The sequence below is a fragment of the Trichechus manatus genome, unplaced genomic scaffold, assembly GCF_000243295.1.
Source record: "Trichechus manatus latirostris isolate Lorelei unplaced genomic scaffold, TriManLat1.0 scaffold00199, whole genome shotgun sequence".
NCBI lineage: Eukaryota > Metazoa > Chordata > Mammalia > Sirenia > Trichechidae > Trichechus > Trichechus manatus.
The window spans coordinates 1,014,450-1,035,324 of NW_004444135.1; the positions used below are offsets into that span (position 1 = coordinate 1,014,450).

A 20,875-nucleotide genomic window follows, 5' to 3' on the forward strand; every position below is an offset into this window, starting at 1 on the left:
TTTACAATTCAAGTTAGTCTCTCATACAAAAATTTATACATACATTGTTAAGTGACCCTAATTGCTCTCCCTATACTGTGACAGCACACTCCTCCTTTCTACCCCTGATTTCCTGTGTCCATTCAACCAGCTCCTGACCCTCTCTGCCTTCTCATCTCACCTCTGGACAGGAGCCGCCCATTTAGTCTGTAAATTTTTTTTAAATGGCAAAAAATATTTATATAGGTGTGTTATAATTTATTTAACCATTTTCCTAATGTTGGCTTCCTGTCATGGCTCATAAATTATGTGTAATGAAGGAGTGAACCACTTGTTACAGTTATTGGTCTAATGTATGTATGGTATAATATATTGATCTAGGTTCATCATTTATGTCTGGAGTTCATCACTGTTCACATCAGTTTCTGGTTATTTTGTGAGCTCCATTCTATGTTTTGTTTTCTTAAGTTAGTCTGATTCTTGGTATATATCTTCAAGCTTTTAGAAACTTAAATTGTTTTTCTTTCTAAAGTATTCACTAATTCAGATTTAAATGCTAATATTTAGGATAAAGATGGAGATAGAGCAGTTCACCATGCAGCTTTTGGAGATGAAGGTGCTGTTATAGAAGTACTGCACCGAGGCAGCGCTGATTTGAATGCTCGCAACAAGCGCAGACAGACGCCACTTCATATTGCTGTCAATAAAGGCCATCTTCAGGTTGTGAAGACTTTATTGGACTTTGGCTGTCATCCCAGTCTCCAGGTAAAACCTTTAAAGAAATATATTCTGCAGATATTGCTAGGATCCTATTAAGGGGAAACCGTAAGTTCTATGGTAAGGATTCCTTATCAATTTTTTTTTGTACGATCAGCGATAGAAAATGGTACCAGATATATAGAATGTAATAAAATCAGCAGATATTCCTTCTTAGAAAAGCCTTTGATTAGAAAGTGTCAGTAGATCAGGTTTAGACTGAGGGTGAGAGGGGATGCTTCCTTGCAACAATATCAGCTTATGAATTGATTAAACGTTTTTTAAAATCATAATAGTGAATGTTAGGAGCTTAAAAAAGTGTAATGGGCTGCACTTCATAATAGTTACTTGATAACAATCTAAATTCTTTTAAGTATGGCTTAATTTATCTTGAGGTTCCTGGGTAGTGCAAATTGTTTGTGTTTGATTACTAACCTAAAGGTTGACAGTTCGAGCCCACCCAGTGGCACTGTGGAAGAAAGCCTTGGTGATTCACTTCCATAAAGATTACAGCCAAAGAAACCCTATGGGCAGTTCAACTCAGCAACACACGGGGTCGCCATGAGTTAGAATCTACTCGATGGCAATGGGTTTGGTTTAATTTATCTTAGAGTCTTGGTCTAGTCATTAGTCTTCAAAGATTTTTCTGTTTTGGAAAATATATCGGGTCTTAGGGTTGTTTAACAATGTTGTTGTTGTTGTTAGGTGCCATTAAGTTGATTCTGACTCGTGGTGACTTCATGTGACAGAGTAGAACTGCCCTGTAGGGTTCTCTTGGCTGTAATCTTTACAGAAGCACATCGCCAGGTCTTTCTCCCATAGAGAAAGACTCTTCGCACCACCAGGGCTCCCCTGCTTAATAGTAGTATGTTGTTTTTGAAGCAGAGGTCACCTGAGAAATGATTCTTCACATCAACATTATAACAACCAGATGACTTAAACTACAGATAGAAGGGAAATGTAGGTTGTTTTCATTATCTACTTAGTGTGGTTACTAAACCTGTCTTTTGTGTACCTGCTAAATTAAAATGTGGTTTGAATAGTTAATAATTTCATAGCAAAATAAAATAAGCAAATGAACATAATTTAGACAGCCTTTAAGTTCCTTTTTTCCCCCTTTTATTCAATCATGTTCATCTTTAACAGAATAGACTTGAAATAGCATATTATTTTGAAATAAAAAATGGCCCCTGAAATACTGTTTGAATTTGTGAAAAATGTTTTGTTTAAACTGGAAATGCAATAATGGTTAAAAAGAAAAGAAAAAAGCTTTGTATCATAAGCTGCTTGTAGTTCAAATAATTCACAGTAGCCAGGATTGGATTGTTGGATTGGATAGATCTCTGAGAAGTAATGAAAAAAAGAGAAGAAGTAGTGGCAGTGAGGGTTTTGAGAAGAACTGAAAGTATTGTTCACATAGGTGGTTATTAGAGGCGAGTGTTTTTGAGCTACAGCCATTTCGGTACTAACAGGGTCTAGGGTGTGGCCTTAGAACTGGGTGGCAGAATTGGAGGATGGGAGAGGAACTGGGAGGAGGGATTAATCGGTTGAAGGAGATGGAATTTATACCTGTTGACTTTTTTGTCTGAAATGGGAGGCAAGGCCATCTGTTGAGGGTGTGAGTGAGGGATGGGAGGTTGAGAAAGGAGAATTGAGAAGAGTGAGGAAGGTTTGGAATACAGGTGGTCCCTGGGTTCCAAACATCTGACTCACAGACAACTCATACTTAAGAAGGGACTGCCATAAAGCCTATATATTAAAAATCAGAGTTAAATACATACAATCATTCATAATAACGAACGCATGCACTACTTTGTGACACTCATGAAAACATTCCTCGGTTTGGAAGTGTTTCTTAAGTGTCTTATATGTGTAGAAAGGTAAAATATATATTAATATATTAGGACAAACATTTGACTGATGCTAAGTAAGATATGTATGTGCCTGTTCTGATTTACCTACAAATTCTACTTAAAGACAGATTTAGGAACAGATCTCGTTTGTAACCCGGGGACTGCCTGTGACTACTATAGGGACTCAAAGGTAGAACAGATCAGGGACCCGCAGAAAGATATCCCAACCATGTTAAGAGCCCACCTCAAGTCGAGGACGGACTGTTTAGTGTCATCAGGTATAGGGTAATAGACAGACTGAACTTGGGTCAGAGATATTTTATGTGGGCGGGTGAACATATACCTGGGATTGACAAACTTTTTCCGTAAAGGGCCAGATAATAAATATTTTAGGCTTTGCGGGTCATACGGTCTCTAGCACATGTACTATTGTAGAATGAAAGCAGCCAAAGATAATACATAATGAAGGGGCATGGCTGTGTTCCAGTACAGTTTATTTGTAAAAATAGGTGGTATGCTAGATTTGGCCCACGGGCTATAGTTTGCCAATCCTGGTATATGCAATAGAGTAATGTATATATGACTTTATCGAGAATAGCGTTTGTGAACCTAATAAATGAATGAGGTCTACATTACCAGTTTACTCAGATGACTGATAATGGATAGCCATTTACTGATAAAGAATAGATTAATGAAAAAAGTAGTCAGCTTGAAAGAAAGGTAAACTGAGATGCCTAAATTATCTTTCACATTTGTTTTCAATTTGAGCTAACTTGCCTCTTTCCTACCTTTGAAAACACTTAGATGAGTGTGGTTCTCAGCCATGACTGCACAGTACAGTCACCTGGGGAGCTTTGAAAAACTATTGGTGCCTGATTCTCACACCCAGAGATTCTGCTTTAAATGGTCTGGGGTGCCCTGGGCATCAGGATTGTTAAGAGCTCCCCAGCCTATTCTAATGTGTAGCCAAGACTGACAACCACTGACTAAATTTGTTGTTATGGGGCCTGAGACTGGTGTAGGTTTGTATGGCATTTCAGGAATATGGTTTATCAGACCATTTTAGACTCATTAGTTTTTTTAGGCAGCTTTTTCACCTCATTAATTTGTCTTACTAGCTGAATTATATTTGAGAGTATTTAACGTCTTTGATTTTATTTTTCCTTTTCTTTGGAAAGCTATAGCATGTTTATTGTGTTTTCTACTTAGTTTGAGTATGACTTTATAGTATAAATTACTTTTAGCATAATATGGGTAGTGTTTTTCTAGCCTGCATTTTTATACTTAACACAGAGCATGACCTATTACTGATGGTTGTGAGACATGAGTTCTATTTTTTCTTTGCCTAGAGTTCAGTAGTAGTATTAATATTACATGTGGTGATTAATTAAAGAAGAACTAATGAAAGTTTCTTTATACTTAAAAAAAAAGGATTCTGAAGGCGATACCCCTCTTCATGATGCAATCAGTAAGAAACGTGATGATATCCTGGCAGTTCTTCTGGAAGCTGGAGCAGATGTTACCATCACAAATAATAATGGATTTAATGCTCTACACCATGCGGCACTCAGAGGAAATCCCAGGTAAAGATGCCACCTTGTACTGTCTTGTATGCAATTTAAAAATATTTCCCTATTTATGATACTGATGAGGAAATAATTTTGGCTTATTTGAAATTTTAAATCATTTTAAAGTTCTGTTGAAATTATATCTTCATTCAATAGATTAATTTCTGTGATGATTTTTTGGTTATTAAATGAATACAGGTATTATTAAATGACTAAAACATGTTAAATGTAGATATAAAATATCAGGTATACTGGCTCATACCTAAAGATATAATTAAACTGCATTCTATTTTGAGATTTATCTATCTATCTGTCTATATGTATATTTCTTTTTCTGTTTCACCTTTAATTTTGCCATTATTTTTGAGGCTGTGTATTTTTTTTTTAAGTTTATTTTTTGTTGTTGAGGATATGCACAGCAGAATATACACCAGTTCAACAATTTCTACATGTACAATTCAGTGACATTGATTACATTTTTCAAGTTGTGCAGCCATTTTCATTTTCCTTTTCTGAATTGTTCCTCCATCATTAACATAATCTTACTGCCCCCTAAGCTCCTTATCTAACCTTTCAAGTTGCTGTTGTCAGTTTGATCCCATACAGATAGTGCTTGAAAAGCACGTAATGCTCAAGGCAGACATTCTTTACTAATTAACTTAAACTATTGTTTGGTTTAGAGAAGATATAAGGGGATATATTTGGTTTAAGGTTTAAAGATTACCTCAGAGCGGTAGTTTTAGGGAGATACTTACATTTCTTTAAGATCGTTCTTAGGGTGTTCTCTAAACCCATGTTATCCATTTGCATGGTAATTATTTTTTTAAATCTATTGCTAAGTAACTATTGTTATTGTTCTTAGTATGCCACTGAGTCAGTTTCAACCCATGTTGACCCCGTATGTGCACAGTACAACTACTACCTAGGGTTCTCAAGGGTGTGACCTTTCAGAGCAGATTGCCAGGCCTGTCTCCTGAGGTGCCTCTGGGTGGGTTTGAACTGCCAGACTTCCAACTAGTAGTCAAGCACTTAACTGCTTGCGCTACCCACCTAATTCCTTATTAATAATTCAGTTAGTTATATGAACTTCTAGTGTGGATGTTCCTCAACTTAAAGAAAAAAAAGTGTCCTAAAAAAGTGTTTGCTGAGAAAGACTGCTTTTGGAGAGTCACCGTACTTATAAAGGGCCTAAGAAGTGCACAAAAGGAAAATGGTTAGCTTTACTTAACCTAGCGATTTCCATGAACACATTTTTGGAACAACTTTACCTTGAGAAAAATTTAAGGAAGTTCCGTATCAAGTAAGTGTCTTCTGTTTATAGTTGAACCAGCTTGGCTTAGGGAAATGTTCACTTTGAAGTTCATTTTGATAATTTAATCTATCCTGAACTCTCAATCTTTGGTTACTCATTGCCTTTTTATATCATATACTTCCTTCTAGTTTTTTGCTATTTTTTAGTTTCTTAGTATCACCACTAGAGGGTGAGCACAGAAAACAAAAGGATTTTTATTCTTGTTTGTTGGTACCCATACAACGGATGTATAATGTAGGGTGAAACCAATGACCATATTTTAGATCGTGTCTGGATTTATGTTTTTAAATTTGCAAATATTTGAACACCTGATAGTTTGGCATTCAAAACTGTGAAGGAGACAAAATAATAATATTGTTCCCTACCCTTCAAATAAAAGATTATGATGATGATAGCAATTAACTACATGCCAAACCTGTGTTAAGTGCTTTATCTCATTTAGTCCTTACAACAATTTTTTCAGGTATGTGTTAATACCATCCTCATTTTATAGATGAAGAGTATGAGGCTAATAAAGAAATTAGTGATATAGCTACAACTTAAACAAGGTCTGACTTTAGAACCTGAGCTCTTAACCACTCTACATGACTTTCTTTGTATTAGAGTCTACATGTGAGATAATACTGAAACACATAGACCGTGAATGATTTGTCCAGGAGTTTATCAGTACTTTGACCCCCTTGCTGCCTCGTTGTTTAGGCTCAGAATCTTGGGTTATCTTTGACTGCTCTCTCACTTATTCTCAACTTCAGTTCTAAAATTCTGTTTATTCTGCCTGTCTTTCCAATCCATTCCATTCTTTCTGTTCTTATTGTTGCTGCCCTAAGTACTCAGCACTTTTACCGATAATATTACAATATCTTTCTGATTATTTTCCGTTTTCAGTCTTATTGCTGATTCAGCTTTCATACAGTTAACAAAATTATTATTCTAAAAGCATAAATCTAATAGTCCTCTCTCCTTTTCTTAAATCTTCATTTACTTCCTATTATACATAGAAGAAAATCCATATACCTTGGTTTGGCATTCAAACCCACTTCTGGTGCGTCCTCAGTCTGTCTTTCTAACATTGTCTCCCACTAAATAAAATCCCTCTGCCCACCCTGCTCTTCAGCTATGTACACTACTCTCCTTTCCTAAAATATGCTTTCTAGTTTCTTCTTTCATTTATTTAAGCATTTTCTTTCATCAGATGCCCTATCCCTCCTCTTTATCCTAACCACCTCTCCTCTAGACACTCCTGGATCACATCATTGGAATTATTTCTTACTTACCTATACTTCCTTGTTCTGTGTTCTTACTATATTGCACTTAAAATCTGTTGTGTGCTCTCTGTCAGTATGTGCACTTCTGTGTGTCTTTCTGCTAAAGCAGTGAGCTCTCTGTGTCCTTCTGTATATCCCCTACAGTGCCTTAAATATGGTAGGCACTCAGTAAATGTTAATACAGTATTACATATCATAATAAAAATATTGTTTCATCGACTGCAACACAGATTCTGTAGAGAAGTTGTATTAGGAGTTCAAACAGCAATTACTTCAGACTAGAATAATCGAAAAGAAATTAGATTACAATATTAAATCATAAAATCTAAGATAAACTGTGAAAATTGAAGTTAGGAAACTTTTAAATAACTTCTAAAATATTTTGAATGGTTTCCTTTTTTTATTGGGTATATGCATAATATGTTCTATAATGGTAGGCATATGCAAGGGGAAGAGAATTTACTTTTATTCCTCAATTCGTGCATAAATCTTGAGGATTTATGACAATGACTCCTCCAGTCAGATAACTCTTGACAGGTAAGAAAAAAAAGAAAGGAAAGACACTTTCATTCTATAACAAAGTAGTGCTTCAGTTAAAGCTACAAAACTTCTTTATTCTTACTTCCTTAAAACATTTGCTGTAATTGTGACTGTAGATTGCCAGATAGAGTATGATTTTAATTGGACACTGGAGAGTATCTGAAGGTGACACTACTTACGTATCACCTGATGGTTAGGCATTGTGAAGGAGACAAAATAATAATTTAATTCCAAGGTGCACTATTTTGAATTCTTTATCTCACATCAAGTTTCTTCTTAAAGTTGGCTTTTCTTTTCTCTACTGATCAGTGATATCAAAAGAGAAGCAACCATTTTTTTGTTTACTCGGTTAAAAAAGTTCTTGAACCTAACACTTATTTTGGAAAAAGAAGTACTATTTTTGGTACCTGATGAACTTCCTGTTTTTGGATAAAATACCAATTATGATTAACATATTTGTTAACATTTCCCCCTTTGTTATAAGCATTTTGTAATTTATGCAACTTAATGAATCTGTTACCTTGAATTGTAATGCTTTAATTTGTTTTTTTGATTTTTGTTTTATGGTGCAAATATACTTCTTTAGTTTATTTGTCTTAAGTGTTGAACTTCCTATATAGTCCATTTTAATTGCAATTAATTGCATTTTAATAAATATAATTCTTAGCTGTTTTTTGAGTTTTTTTCTTTTAGAATATATATACTCGTTTCTACAATAAATTATTTGCATCACTGTGAGCATAAATCTAATACCAGCAAAAATAGTTACTTATGATCATTTCCATTTATTCTCATTAGTAATATTGAAAACTTTCCAAAATTTACATGTACATGTATGTACATGGGGCATTTAAGTACCATACTGTTCCCTACCATTGCTTTTAGTTAATGGTAATAATTTTTCAGCTATAAGTCATTAGTACAGCAGAATTAATAATTATTAACTGTGCTTTTCTTCCAAAAAAAAAAAAAAGTCACTTTTCTGGTCTTCAAAAATATTCTAGATGTCCTAGTACCTTGGTTATGCTTTATAAAGTTTGGGACATTTTAGAATAGCGCTTAAAACATATTTTAATATAGGGTTTTTTAAAAAGAAGAAATCTTAACTACGTACAATACTGTTTGTGTATTCTGATATTTGCTACTTATAGGGATGCGTTCCCCTAGAGTTTAGCCATATGTCTTTTCTTTTTGTAATAAAGTAAAATTTCAGATTTAAATAAAGAGCAGAGTTAATTTCTGCTCTTTAAAATGAAAACTAAATTTATTTGGACTAGCATTAATCAGCATATTAAGTACTTCCTGTGAGAATGCTGCATTTTCAGCTACTTTTAGGTTTTTAGAGCTCCCTCACAGGCATGAAAATAGACTTGTCAGCAGTATTGTCTACAGAGCTGGCAAAAATAATTGAGAGGTATTTTGGGGATATTCGTAAAGTTCCTTTATATAGTTGTTACTTAAAAATTTTTTTTTAGTATAAATTGAATGTGAAAAGTAGTAAAATTGAGTGAGCCACATGATGTGATATACTTGTTTTCAGGCTAGCACCAAGATAACTTCACAGGCACTTCTTATTGACTTATGTATTTATTCTCACAAAGACACCATCTTACTGAATATGCAACCAACTCATGGTTTTTCCCTCCAGCATGTTATAATACCTTTATTTTTTTTAATTTCTGAAATATGGTCTTGTAAATGAGACTATTGAATGTAGGAAGATGTGATAATCTGGACTGTTTCTTGGTTTTTAATGTTTTTCTTTCCCTGTAACTTTGAACATGCTGAGTGCTATCTATGAAAAATAGCTGAGAGTCTATGAAATGATAGTATACTTACAGTATGTCCATTTCTCTAATATGTGTATCCACTCTCAGACATTATTTACTTTGTAATACGTAAATATATTTAATATGACTGACTGAGATGTAATTAATATGAGCAAGAAGGCCTACTAATTTGATGAAGTGATAAGATTTATTTACATATACCCCTTTGCCCACATTCTTTTAGGGGATGATTTTCACTTTGAAATAGAGGCATGGTCAGAAGTTGAGGATTGTGCAAACATCAGTACCGCCTACCTTCAGCAGTCTTCATTAATTGCTCAAAATTTCTCTGTGTTTATTAAAGAACATTAAATTATCTATAGTTTTACTGCAGTCAGTAAGAAAATTAGATAGATGTGGGATCACTTGTCATTTTCCCCTTCAGTAATTTCTCTCCCTGAGAGAATCTTGTGTGTGTATTTTTTGTGAAGGACAAAGAAGACAGACTGAGAAAGAGGAAAGCCATAGAGTGTTTTTATTAGATCTTCATTTTACAGGTGAGGAAACAGGTATGGAGCAGTGAGATATCTACATGATAAAAAGTAGGGCTGCTTAGCATTTTCTTTCTTTTTTGAGGCTTAAAAACCTTTGGTTCAAGATCAAAGGCAAACTAGATAAATTGCTTACTGTCTCTTCACAAGATGTTCTGCCATATAATCATCTGTTTTTTTCACTTTACCTACTAACATTTAGGTAAATAGTGGTAAAATCTAAAGCTAATCTATGGAAAGTAGTGACTTAACATTTCTAGAGTATTGTTTATATAGAAAACCCAAAATAAATGTTATTCTTTTCTTTCATTTAAAATACCCACATGTCCAATGTGAACCACACTGCGGCATTCCCATTATGTGTTGAGGTCACCTTCCCAGATATTTTCTTCTTTTGAAGGAAGGTTTTTTTTTTTTTCTTTTTTCTTTTTTTTAAATCATGAAGCATAGTTTACATTTCATTACTGTTTCTTTTCTGAAGGATGAAAAATTTATTACCAAGAGGCCATAAATAAATAAAATTATTTTATTTGAAATCCTTAAGCCATCCACGTTTTTTCATAAAGCTTTTTATAAACATCTTTAACCATTGTAACTCTTCCCAAATAGAATTAACAGTAACAAATTATTTGATTTTAACCATAAAATATGAGTAACTTAAATAGGTTGAAACTTACTGGCATGTGATTGATACTCATGATTGAAAACGCTGTCTGTCCTGTAGTAATCAATGCATAGCTACAGCTGGTTGAAGGGGACCAAATCCATTGAAGAGGCGATTTGGTTCCATTTTACCAGCTCTAGCAAAGCATTGCAGTGGTGCTAGTTTGGGATCCAAAACAGTTAAATGCATTTTATTTTTAAAATCATGGTTATAGACCTCCTATAACTTTTAGAAATTCTTTTTATCTGTGCTTCAGTCAGTGAATGCAAACTTTTCTATTTTGAAGGCAGTTTTCCTATTGTTTCTTATTTTTATAGCTTAGAAGTCTTTTCCTTTTAACAAGTTGTTTAATGCATTATGAAATTATCAGTATATATCTTTGTTTTCAACACCTTTGCTTAATTCCTAAGTGTAGACAATAACCTGTATTAAAACCAATAACATTTAAAGGAGCAAATCGGCCTTGATGTATTTTAGAGTAATGTTTGCTATTCATTTCTAAGCAGTAAACCAGATTACTTGAGTAGTTAAACTAATAGGTTAGGGAAGAATACTGTTAGTCGCACTTTTCTACCACCACTATTTTTTTCAGTGTTATGGTTGAGAACCAATAGCAAGTTGCTGATAGGGGGTGGAGAAATATGAGTGGCCTTAAGGAAGCTCCTCTGCCCTTTAATTTATAAATAGATTACACATGTGCTCAGTGTGTTGCTTGGACTTACGTTGAAAGGAGCTACCATGCATGCCAGCTTATTCTCCTTTGATTTTGCTTATGTAGTGTTACTAATCATAGGCCAGTAATTTAACCCCTTTAAAGATCTGTTTCCCTGATTAGATTTTCTGTCATTTTGGTTCAGATGCCTAGCTCTTTCTTATTATCAGCTTAATAATATGGTGACTTATGGTGGCGAGCTACAGTTCATGAATTTGAGTATTAAAATTACCGTAAGAGTGATAACTTTATAAATCAGTACAGCATATTTTTGTTGTAATACAGTTTCACTGTTGTATTTCAATATGTGGGGAGGGATGTCTTCTGAAACATACTTGCATAAAATAAAAGTTTGATAAGTTCTACTTTGCCTCTGGTAAGTGCTCTCAGTGAAATATAAAGAGTAAAGAAATACTCTTTATAGTTACTAAACTATAAAGAACTGAAGTATAAAGTATAGTGAACTAAACTGGGAGAAGGTCAATACTAATTCAGGCAATATGCAAACAATTCTTATGTTAAGTATATTCTGCATCTTTTGGTTGATAAGTGTCATGCTGCTGGTGAAATTAATGTACGAGTCTTTCTATCATTCATTCTCATAGAAATGAAACAGGTGTTAAATTGTCTGGACTTGAGTGCTGAAGATAGCAATAAAACTGGCTTCTATATTATTAGTTATATGGAAGCTGTTTAGCAGATCCAGCTGCTCAAGCGTGCTTTTGGGTGGCAGTTCAGTTTCATATACTGGCCATATCGGGGCAAGAAGAGGCCATGGGAAAAAAATAGTACAGCATTTGATAATGTCAGCATCTGTTATCCCTGTCAGAGAGACAGTTGAAATGTTTGAGTTACACCAGTGTCAGCAGATGCCCAGAGTTTAATATGTACTCAGTGAAAAATGAACAGCTGATCTCAGTGATGGATGTGACATTTTAGAGTGATTGAAAGAACTCTTAGGTATGTTGACTTAAACTTGTAAGCACCAGAATAAGTATATAATTTTGCTTTTTTAAACAAATAATTTGTCATTTTATTTTCAAAGCATTGTATTTTCTTAATCTTATAGCAAAGAAAGTCAAGATGTTTAAGAATTATTAAAAGTTTACTTTCATACCTATGGAGTAACTAATACAGTTGTTCATCGTAAAACATGAGCAGAATGTTCCCCTTTGAGTATATTATGGAGGAAGTTCTACTTTTGAGGTACTATATATTAAATTTTTGGCATTTAGGACATGTAAAGGCAAACTTAACAAATGGAGTATGAGGGATTGCATTCTACTTAGTGGGTGATCAGAAGGTGTGTGCTTAAGTGAGTTAAGTTTTGAATTAATTTCTTCTTTGAAAATGTAGAATTTTTAAATCATGTGCTTTCTATAATTTCCAATAAACATGCAGTAACTATATGCTACCATATCCAATAGAGTCATTGTCTCATTCTTTATAATCTGCTGATAAAATGAAAATAACATTTTGACTATTAACTATTTAATTGTCTTATTAAACACAGAAAATTGGCCATAGTTAAACTTATAGCCATTTCTGTTCAACTTCTAACACAAAAAAATTTTAAGTGCTTTTTTACTCGCTTTTTCTACATGCCTAAATATTCCATTTGAAATGATACTTTTAATAAGAAGTAATTAGAGTACATGAATATAATAAAGCAGATATGCATTATTTCTTTTTTCTAACTTTGTCATACATTGTGGAAGCTTAAAACAGATACTGCTTATAAATTGTTACTAAGAGCTTTGGTATTTATTATTCTTTCAAAGTGTTTTGATGTCTGCAGCATGCAGTAAACAGTAGCTCTGTCATGTTTGTCATAAACTGAATCGTAATTGCACAGTGGCAGTAAGGCTGGTTATTCTCTGTGTGTGTAAACTGGTTTCTTGGTCAGTCTTGTTTGTTTTATGTGCCCTCTTTAGAAAAGCAAATTCAAAGACAATATAGATAATAAATTAATTTCTTTTCAGTGATTGGCAGTCTGTTACCAATATGCCCTGTTGACTTACAGCTGTGACCCAGAAATTTGTCATTTTTCATGCTTAATTCTTATGTTTTAATTTATGCTAAATATTAGCTTAGCATTTAAATTGGAGATTGGGTTAAAGACCTAATAAATTTAAGAAGAGGACTGGGATCACTTTTTTTTTTTTTTTTAGAAGTAGAATTTCACTTAAAAGACAGTCTTTTAGAATTATGTCTGTGACTGTCAAAAAAGAAAACCTAAAACAACAAAACTTGTGCTTCAGTTCAGAAACTCTAAACCAATAAAATATAAATTTATCAAAATATGAAGTAAAAGTGTCTGTTAAAATGTGATGAAATTAGCTTTGGTTATATCTCATTTTTCTTAACAAATCATTTGGTCCTACTAATGTGAAATAATTAAGATCACGTTGTTGAGAAAGAAAATAGGTCCTGTGTATCCCTTGTTCTTTTGTGCCAGTAATGCTATTTCCCCATTGGTAGTCAGCTTTTAATCATGTGAGTACTTAATTAAAAAATGTAAAATATAGTATGTTTTAAATGTAAATGATTTAAAGGTTGTTTCATGGTAATTTTAAAACTACTTAATAGAAATTATTTTCCTTCACAAAATAAAAGTCTTCGGGATATTTAGTTTCTGTTTGTAAGCAGTAGGTACATTTTTATGGCGTTAGTATTATAAAAGGTCATCTGTTTGATACAAGGTTAATTTACCGTATGAAGGTCATTCATGTAGAAAGAAGCAAGGGCCTTCTTTAGCTGCAGTTCAGTTTCCTCTTGGTGGTTTATTGCCTACCAAAAATACATACTTCTTTACATTCCATAGCATTGTATGTTCATATGGGTACATAAAGAAGTATGTACTCTGAGTAGGTATTACTAAGTAGTTAGCTGTAAAAAACATGAAATGTTTGATTTTCCCATTTGTTAGTAAAACATTCAGCTTACTGATGTAGAACAATGGTAGATCATTTGTAGAGGCTAATTTATCGAAGACTAATCTTTATAACAAATTTACCTGAAGAGTGGCATTAATGCTGCTTATGGTTCCTTGTTCTTGGTGAACATAGATATTTCTAAACATTTTATCAGTTATCTGTCGAAGTTTGTCCTGTTTTGATTCTTTTTGCAAGTGATTCATAGAATCAGTGGAGTTTTACACAGTGTATTTCAGAAATTGGTAAAATCAGTCTCGTGTTTCTTCATAATCTTCAGAGTGAATTTCTTCTTCTTTGTAGCTTGCTTCTAGAGCCTAAAATTAGATAGTAAGTAATTCAATGCAAATTATTTTCACAAACTAGATACTTACTCAAAACTTCACCAGTTAACCAATAAGTACTCCTGATATTGACCCTCAAGTTGAAAGGGCGGTGAGAAAAACCAGATCTTTTCAGACTGTGAGTGAACTGAATTTTTAAAGATGATGAAGATTTTGTTAAAGTTGTTTTATAAGATCACAGATAAGAACTCTTGATCATTTGAAAACTTGTCATTCCTTTGTCTTTATTAGTTTCTTACCAGGATTCTGCAATTTGATGCTTCTGTTTTGGTCGAATAAAAATTCAGATAGATATATAAATATCTTAATTTTTGGTGAACTCTTTTGATTCTTTGATCTTTTTAATATAATGGATAGCTAGTAGAACAGTCAACTTTTTCACAAAGTCGCACTTAAAAGAAATGAAAGGTTTAGCCTGTGAGCATTTGGGTTTTAGCTTGTTCATTTAGCATGAAAAGAAATTACAGTTTGGTAGCTAGTCTTTAATTACTATGATATTAAAAGATTAATTTAAAAGAAAACATCAAGGAATTTTCAGAGTTGGGAAAAGGAAAAAAAAAAAAGATAAGGAAAGTAGAATCTCTGCAGCCTGTGATAAAAAGCGAGTGCAGCTCACAGAGAGCAAATCAGAATGTAGCAGTTAGATAGCCCAGTACTACAGCAGCTTCAGCAATGCAGTATTAGAATGACACCATGCACATTCTGATTTTTCTTTTTCTGGCCAATTAATAGTAAGCATTAAAAAGCGTTTTATGATTGCCACATTTCTTGGTTGATTAAACCTTGAAATAGCTAATGGTTTTTAAAAGACAGCATACTTTTGGAAGCAGGATATGATTTACTAGGGATGGCAGAATCACCATTGAATTTGAAACAATAAAGACAATACTGTTTAATAATGTAAATGACAATAAAAGACTTGTGCAGTTTTGAGATCAAGAGTTATCTGGAATGATATTTGAGCAGAATTCCTCTTTACATCTGCTCTCTACTTGAACAGTGAAATGAGACAGAATTTCACTCAACAATAAAAACATATATCAAGTTAATAATAGGTAAACATGCAGAAAGTTATAAGCATCCTTGAAAGTACAGGCCTTGAGTGCTGTTACCTGTGAACTCAGTGTCATGCAGCATTTGCAGTTGGAAGAAGTAATGACCTAGAGAGTCACATCAGCTGCAGCCATCTCATATTGATCCTTCACTCTATTCGCTGATTCAGCACTTCTTTTCATGCGCCGAGGGAAGTATCAGTGAGCAGAGAACCTCACCTTTTAAGATAAATGTGAAAAACAAAATCAACTCTATTTTTCCTTCTCCCTCTCCTTCCCATTAAATAAAACCACAGATAAAATTGAATCAGTTGGTCATTTGACTTGGAATGTCATATTACTAGTATTGCACAGATACAAGTACATTGTACCTGCTGTACAGAAAGTTAAGCAACCAAGGAAAGTTGCTACAAGGGCCAAGAAAATGAACCTAGCTTACTTCTCAGATGAAATGCTTCAGAAGAGGGCAAAAAGCTGAGAAGGAAGTTAATTTTATAATCTAAAAAGACCCCCCCCCCCACCGAAAAGCACAGCTCACTCCCCCCCAAGTAACTGTAAGCATTCGCCTGGTTTTCCTTTGCCCACCAGAATACATTGGATTCTTCTGACTTCTCAGGAAATATTCTGCACCTTTCTTGCTTTGAGTTTTTTTTGGTTTTTAGTTTCCAGGATTAAGTGGTAGATCTGTGTTGAAGCTACCTTTTCATATCCAGAGGTCAAGTCTGCAAGCGAGGTCAGGACTTCCACATGGTCACTACAGAGGCTAATTTGGAGTCTTCCCTCAGTGGCCACAGGCTAAACTGTTACAGCTTTATAGGCAGCTAAGCATTTGAAACATGCACTCCTAGGCAAACAGGCTCTCTAGTGCCTCTCTCTTCCCTGACCATATTTAGTCAACCATAGCAAAAAATAGTCTCTCAGCTGTCGATTGTCGATCCAAAAGCTGAGGAAGCCTCTATCTTGCTTTCTGCCTATTGATTGTTCATCCTGCGGTCCAAACTCTGCTTTGCCATTTGTCGTACCTTTGTTTTTTTTTTAAAAAAGCACTGCCAAATAAAGCGGTCTCTCATGTTTCCACTTACCATTTCCCAGATTTTCACTGAGCTTGCGCTGATAGTAGGAAAGCCTGATGCGACTGTCACTATACTTAGAAGCACTGCAGAACAAAAAAGGACAGAGGAAGAAAATTACCCTGGCTAGTAGCAAGACAATCTTTAGACAGATATGGAGCAAGTAAAATCCATCTGCTGCCAAAATATATCTTATAACCTCATGTCTCTGTTGGTAAAAAAAATATTATGGATGATATGTTACATAGCTAAAGACCTGAGGGGATGTTGTAGGTGTACTTTTACAGCTAGTTGTTGCTATACATGATATTTTAAATTTAATGAATAATATTTGAATGGAAGTAGGTAGAAATGGTAAGTAGAAGCTGTGTATTAAAGGTGGCAAGATCACTAGGGAGAAGAGAGTACTAGTGTATGCATGAAGTCTTGGAAATGCTGCTTAGAACTTTTAATGCAATGACAATTTTAGTCAGTTTTTTATAATGCTTAGTTAAAAAATAGAGAAGTGCTTTTGAGTAATTGTGGTGTTTTATATTGAAACTAAATATACATGTAGAAGTATTAAAATGCATTATATTATGAATTCTATTTTATTTTAAATGTGAAGTGATTTTTTTTTTTCCCTTCTGCATTGCCATAGTTCTTTAATTTTCTGAAATAACATTTAGGTACAATCATTTCAGTAATCAGACTGGAATAGTCATTAAACTATGTATAACTTTACTAAATAGTATATGCCTCAAAGGAAATATACTTCTGCTCTGAATTTTAATAGCATATTCACAATAATTTTTAATATTATATACTTTATTGTTTTAACCACGAAGAAATAGTAAAACATCAAATCCAGCTAACCCGTAAAGAGATAAGATCTCACAAACCTAAAAATGCCTGAGAAACGAACTGTACCTTTTCTTAATGTAAATATCTTCTCTTTTTAAGTATTGATTCAGTTAAGAATCAGGAAAAACCATTATCAGTTTTCTAAGTTCATTTTCCTACAGGGAAGTTTGTCCTTGACATTTTTGTCTTTGACGTTTAATACCTTAGCAGTTTAAAGATTTTGGGTGGCTATTTTAAAACAGTGACATAGGATTGCTTTTGTAGGTATTTGGCAGTTTTAAAGAACCATCTTGCCTAGATTTGAAATAATTTTACACACAATGTGATAAGGTGACACACGTCTCAGAGTTTTAAAATACGTTAGCTTTTCAGGTTTCTAAACTACCCTGTTTCTGTTAACCATTTGTATTAATTTTTTTTTCCTTTTTTTAAGCAAACACTGTGTTATGTGTTATGTGGCAGGCACTGTTCTGAGCCCTTTATAAATATGAACTCATTTAATTTTCATGACAACCCTATGAGCTAGGATTTAGTCTTATATTTTACAGATAAAAAAACTCAGGCATAGAAGTTAAATAACCAGCTCAAGTCACCGGCCATTCAGTTTACCAGAACTTGAGTTTGGACCCAGATAGTTTGGCTTCAGACTCTGAGCTCTTCACTAGCATGCCCGTGTTTCTGTTCTGGTTTGTAATAATGAAATGAGTTAGAGAATTACCACTCTTGGAGTCATAGGCGTACACCAGAAATTTAGTATGTTGCTAATGTCCTTGTCTCAGTATATTCAGAAAGGTGATTGTTCATTTCATCATTTGTTCCTTCACTAATTCCATTCAACATAACATTGAGCTCCCTGTTCTAGGTATACAAACCAAAAAGCAAAACCAGTTGCTGTTGAGTTGATTCTAACTCATGGTGACCCCACATGCTGCAGAGTAGAACTGTGCTCCGAGGGTTTTCATGGCTATCACCTTTTGGAAGCACATTGCTAAGCCTTTCATCTGAGACACCTCTGGGTGGGTTCAGATCTCCAGCCTTTCAGTTAGTAGCCCCAACGGGTATATAAAGATAAGTAAGATGGGCTTCCCTAGCTTATACATCATAGAAGGAGAAATAAGACCTGACTAATCATGTAGTCATAATTTTGTCCTTTTTAAGGTCAAGTACTCACCTACACAGCTGTTCTGCAGCCTGTGTTGTCATTGCACCTGTTCTTTTTCTCTTTGAGCTAAATCCAACTACATTACCAAATTCCTAGTTAATGAGTTTAAGTTTAATTAATGAGCCTTTTAATTATAGTATCTGTCAAAAAAGAGTATGTAGGAAAATAATCATAAGTAACAAAAAAAGAATTAAAAAGCATTTAAATAATATCTGTTCACTGTAGAAAAATAAGAAATTTTAGATTGATAAAAGAACATAAAAACCATCCATAATCAAATCTTAAAATATGACCACAGATAACATTTTTGGTATATTTACTCCTATACTTTTTGTCTGCATCAATTCAGATAGGGCTGTGTGTTGAACAAAAATGCAGTCCAACTGTGTAGTAACCTGCTTTTATTTAGCATGCCCAAAATAAAGTTGATGAAGCTACTTGAAAGAGATCATCTTTCTTGGTAAGTTCCTTTATGGATTCTGGACTAGCCTGCTTTACCTAATGGCGATCTGAAGGATTTTTCGTTAACTTAGCAAGCACTTATTGGACACCTAATATGTGCTACAGTGCTATTCTAATGCCTTTTTACGCTGAGTGATACTAATATGTAAGGCCTCCGCAGTTAAGCTGCTGTGGTTTCTCTGGAGAAAGATCGCAAAGCATGGCAGGCCCTAAAAGTTGACCCAGTGCCATATGAGTATGACATACCAATGTAGACAGCTGCTTGTCCTTTCTACTTCTTAGAACTCATTTGTTCATCATTCAGCAAACGTTTGAGTATTACCATGTGCCAAGGATTATCTAGGCACCACTATTAGTTGTTCTGGAACTTAATGCTTCTTTGGCAGTATTCATAAATGCCTGCTTAACTGGTAGTAAGATCTTATCTTTAAACCATCCCTGTCCTTAACTTCTTGGAAAACAACCAGATTGAGAAATAATCTTTGAGCATTAGAGATATTAGCTCCAGCTTTCATATACTGTGCTCCACAGATGGGAGTCTGTTGGCTTAATAGAATTATTGATTTATTGAGATAGTAACACCCTTATCCCAGCAACTCTGTGGGCCTCGGTGCTTGCAGTATAACAACAATCTCTTCATTAACCAAGGTACCACAAGGAACAGCCTGCAGCCAGCCTTCGTGGTTATATTGTGGCTGGTTCCTAAGATTTCCCTGCCTCATTAAGATCTCCCTGCCTCGTGGAAAGAAAGGAGACAGGCCACTCAGAGCTGCTCTCATTGATGTGGGGGTGAGGGCGCCAAACACTGTTCTGCTTAACTTTCCCTTAGCTCACCTTGCAGGCTAGGCTCAAAGATTTGAGGCCTCCTGTGATGGTTCTGTGTCAACTTGGCTAGGCTATGATTCTCAGTGGTTGGCAGACATTAGACAAATTGTTCTTCCATAGTATAGTATAGTACAGTAAAGTATAGTACAGTATAATCACCTCCATGATGAGATCTTGTATGATGTAATCACCTCCATGGTGAGATTTGCTATAAGCAGCCAATCAGTTGAAGGGGGAGTGTGACCTGCCTCCAGTATATAAGTGGATGTTCCAGTAAGGGTCACTCTCATGCTGGATCCTGCATCCGACTCGTCGTTGTCTGACCTCCAGTTCTTGGGATGTCACCCAGCAGTCTGTCATCTTACCTGCTGATTTTAGGTTCGTCAGCCCCTGCAACGACGTGAGTCAGGAGAAACCTCCAACCTAACTTCTGACCCACGGATTTGAGACTTGCCAGCCTCTACAACTGTGTGAGCCATTTCCTTGCATTAAATCTCTCTCTATTTATATACATATATATATATGTTTCACAGGTTTTGCTCCTCTAGCAAACCCAGCCTAAGATATCCCGTGTGATTTGGTTTTGTTCATTTTTTTGAGGGGATCAGCAATTAACATTAATTAGCTACTTTCTAATTAAAGTGAGAGAGTTATAGATCTCTGTTAAAATTAATTCATCCCAAATCTACCATGTAGAAGAATTCCACATGGTTTATATAGATACTCCACCTTCAAGGAGGGTGATGGATAACTTCCCACTCCTTAACTGTAGGCTGCACATAGTGACTTCCTTCCAAATAGTATGGTATAAAAAGGAAATAAAGTAACTTTACAGTGGAGAAACCTAACAAACACTACCTGAACAGGTGATCAAGGTTAACAATGGTGATACATCATGCCGACAGTATTAACCCTTGATATGATGTGATGAAAATAGTGCTTAACCTCTGTGGTCTTCTTCCAAAATTTTATAACCTCAGCATAATCATGAGAAAACGTTAGACAAATCCCAATTGAGGAACATTCTAAAAAATACCTATCAGTACTCAACACTGTCAAAGTCATCAAAAAGAGGGAAAGTCTGAGAAATTGTCACAACCAAGAGGTGCCTAAGGAGACATAACAGACTATAAAGTGGTATCCTGGATGGAATCTTGGAACTGAAAAAGAATATTGGGTAAAAACTAAAGAAAATTAAAGTATGGGCTTTAGTTA

General features: G+C 34.5%; 1 protein-coding gene across 2 annotated transcripts in view; it reads left to right on the forward strand.

Moving 5' to 3' along the window:
* Nucleotides 1–20,875, forward strand: part of MIB1 (MIB E3 ubiquitin protein ligase 1) — a 145,924-nt gene that overhangs the window by 85,251 nt on the left and 39,798 nt on the right. For both annotated transcript variants that reach the window (XM_004387921.3, XM_023742053.1), the window contains 2 exons: nucleotides 547–744; nucleotides 4,020–4,171. In XM_004387921.3, the coding sequence (XP_004387978.1) occupies nucleotides 547–744; nucleotides 4,020–4,171 (350 nt within the window). The remainder of the gene's footprint in view (nucleotides 1–546; nucleotides 745–4,019; nucleotides 4,172–20,875) is intronic.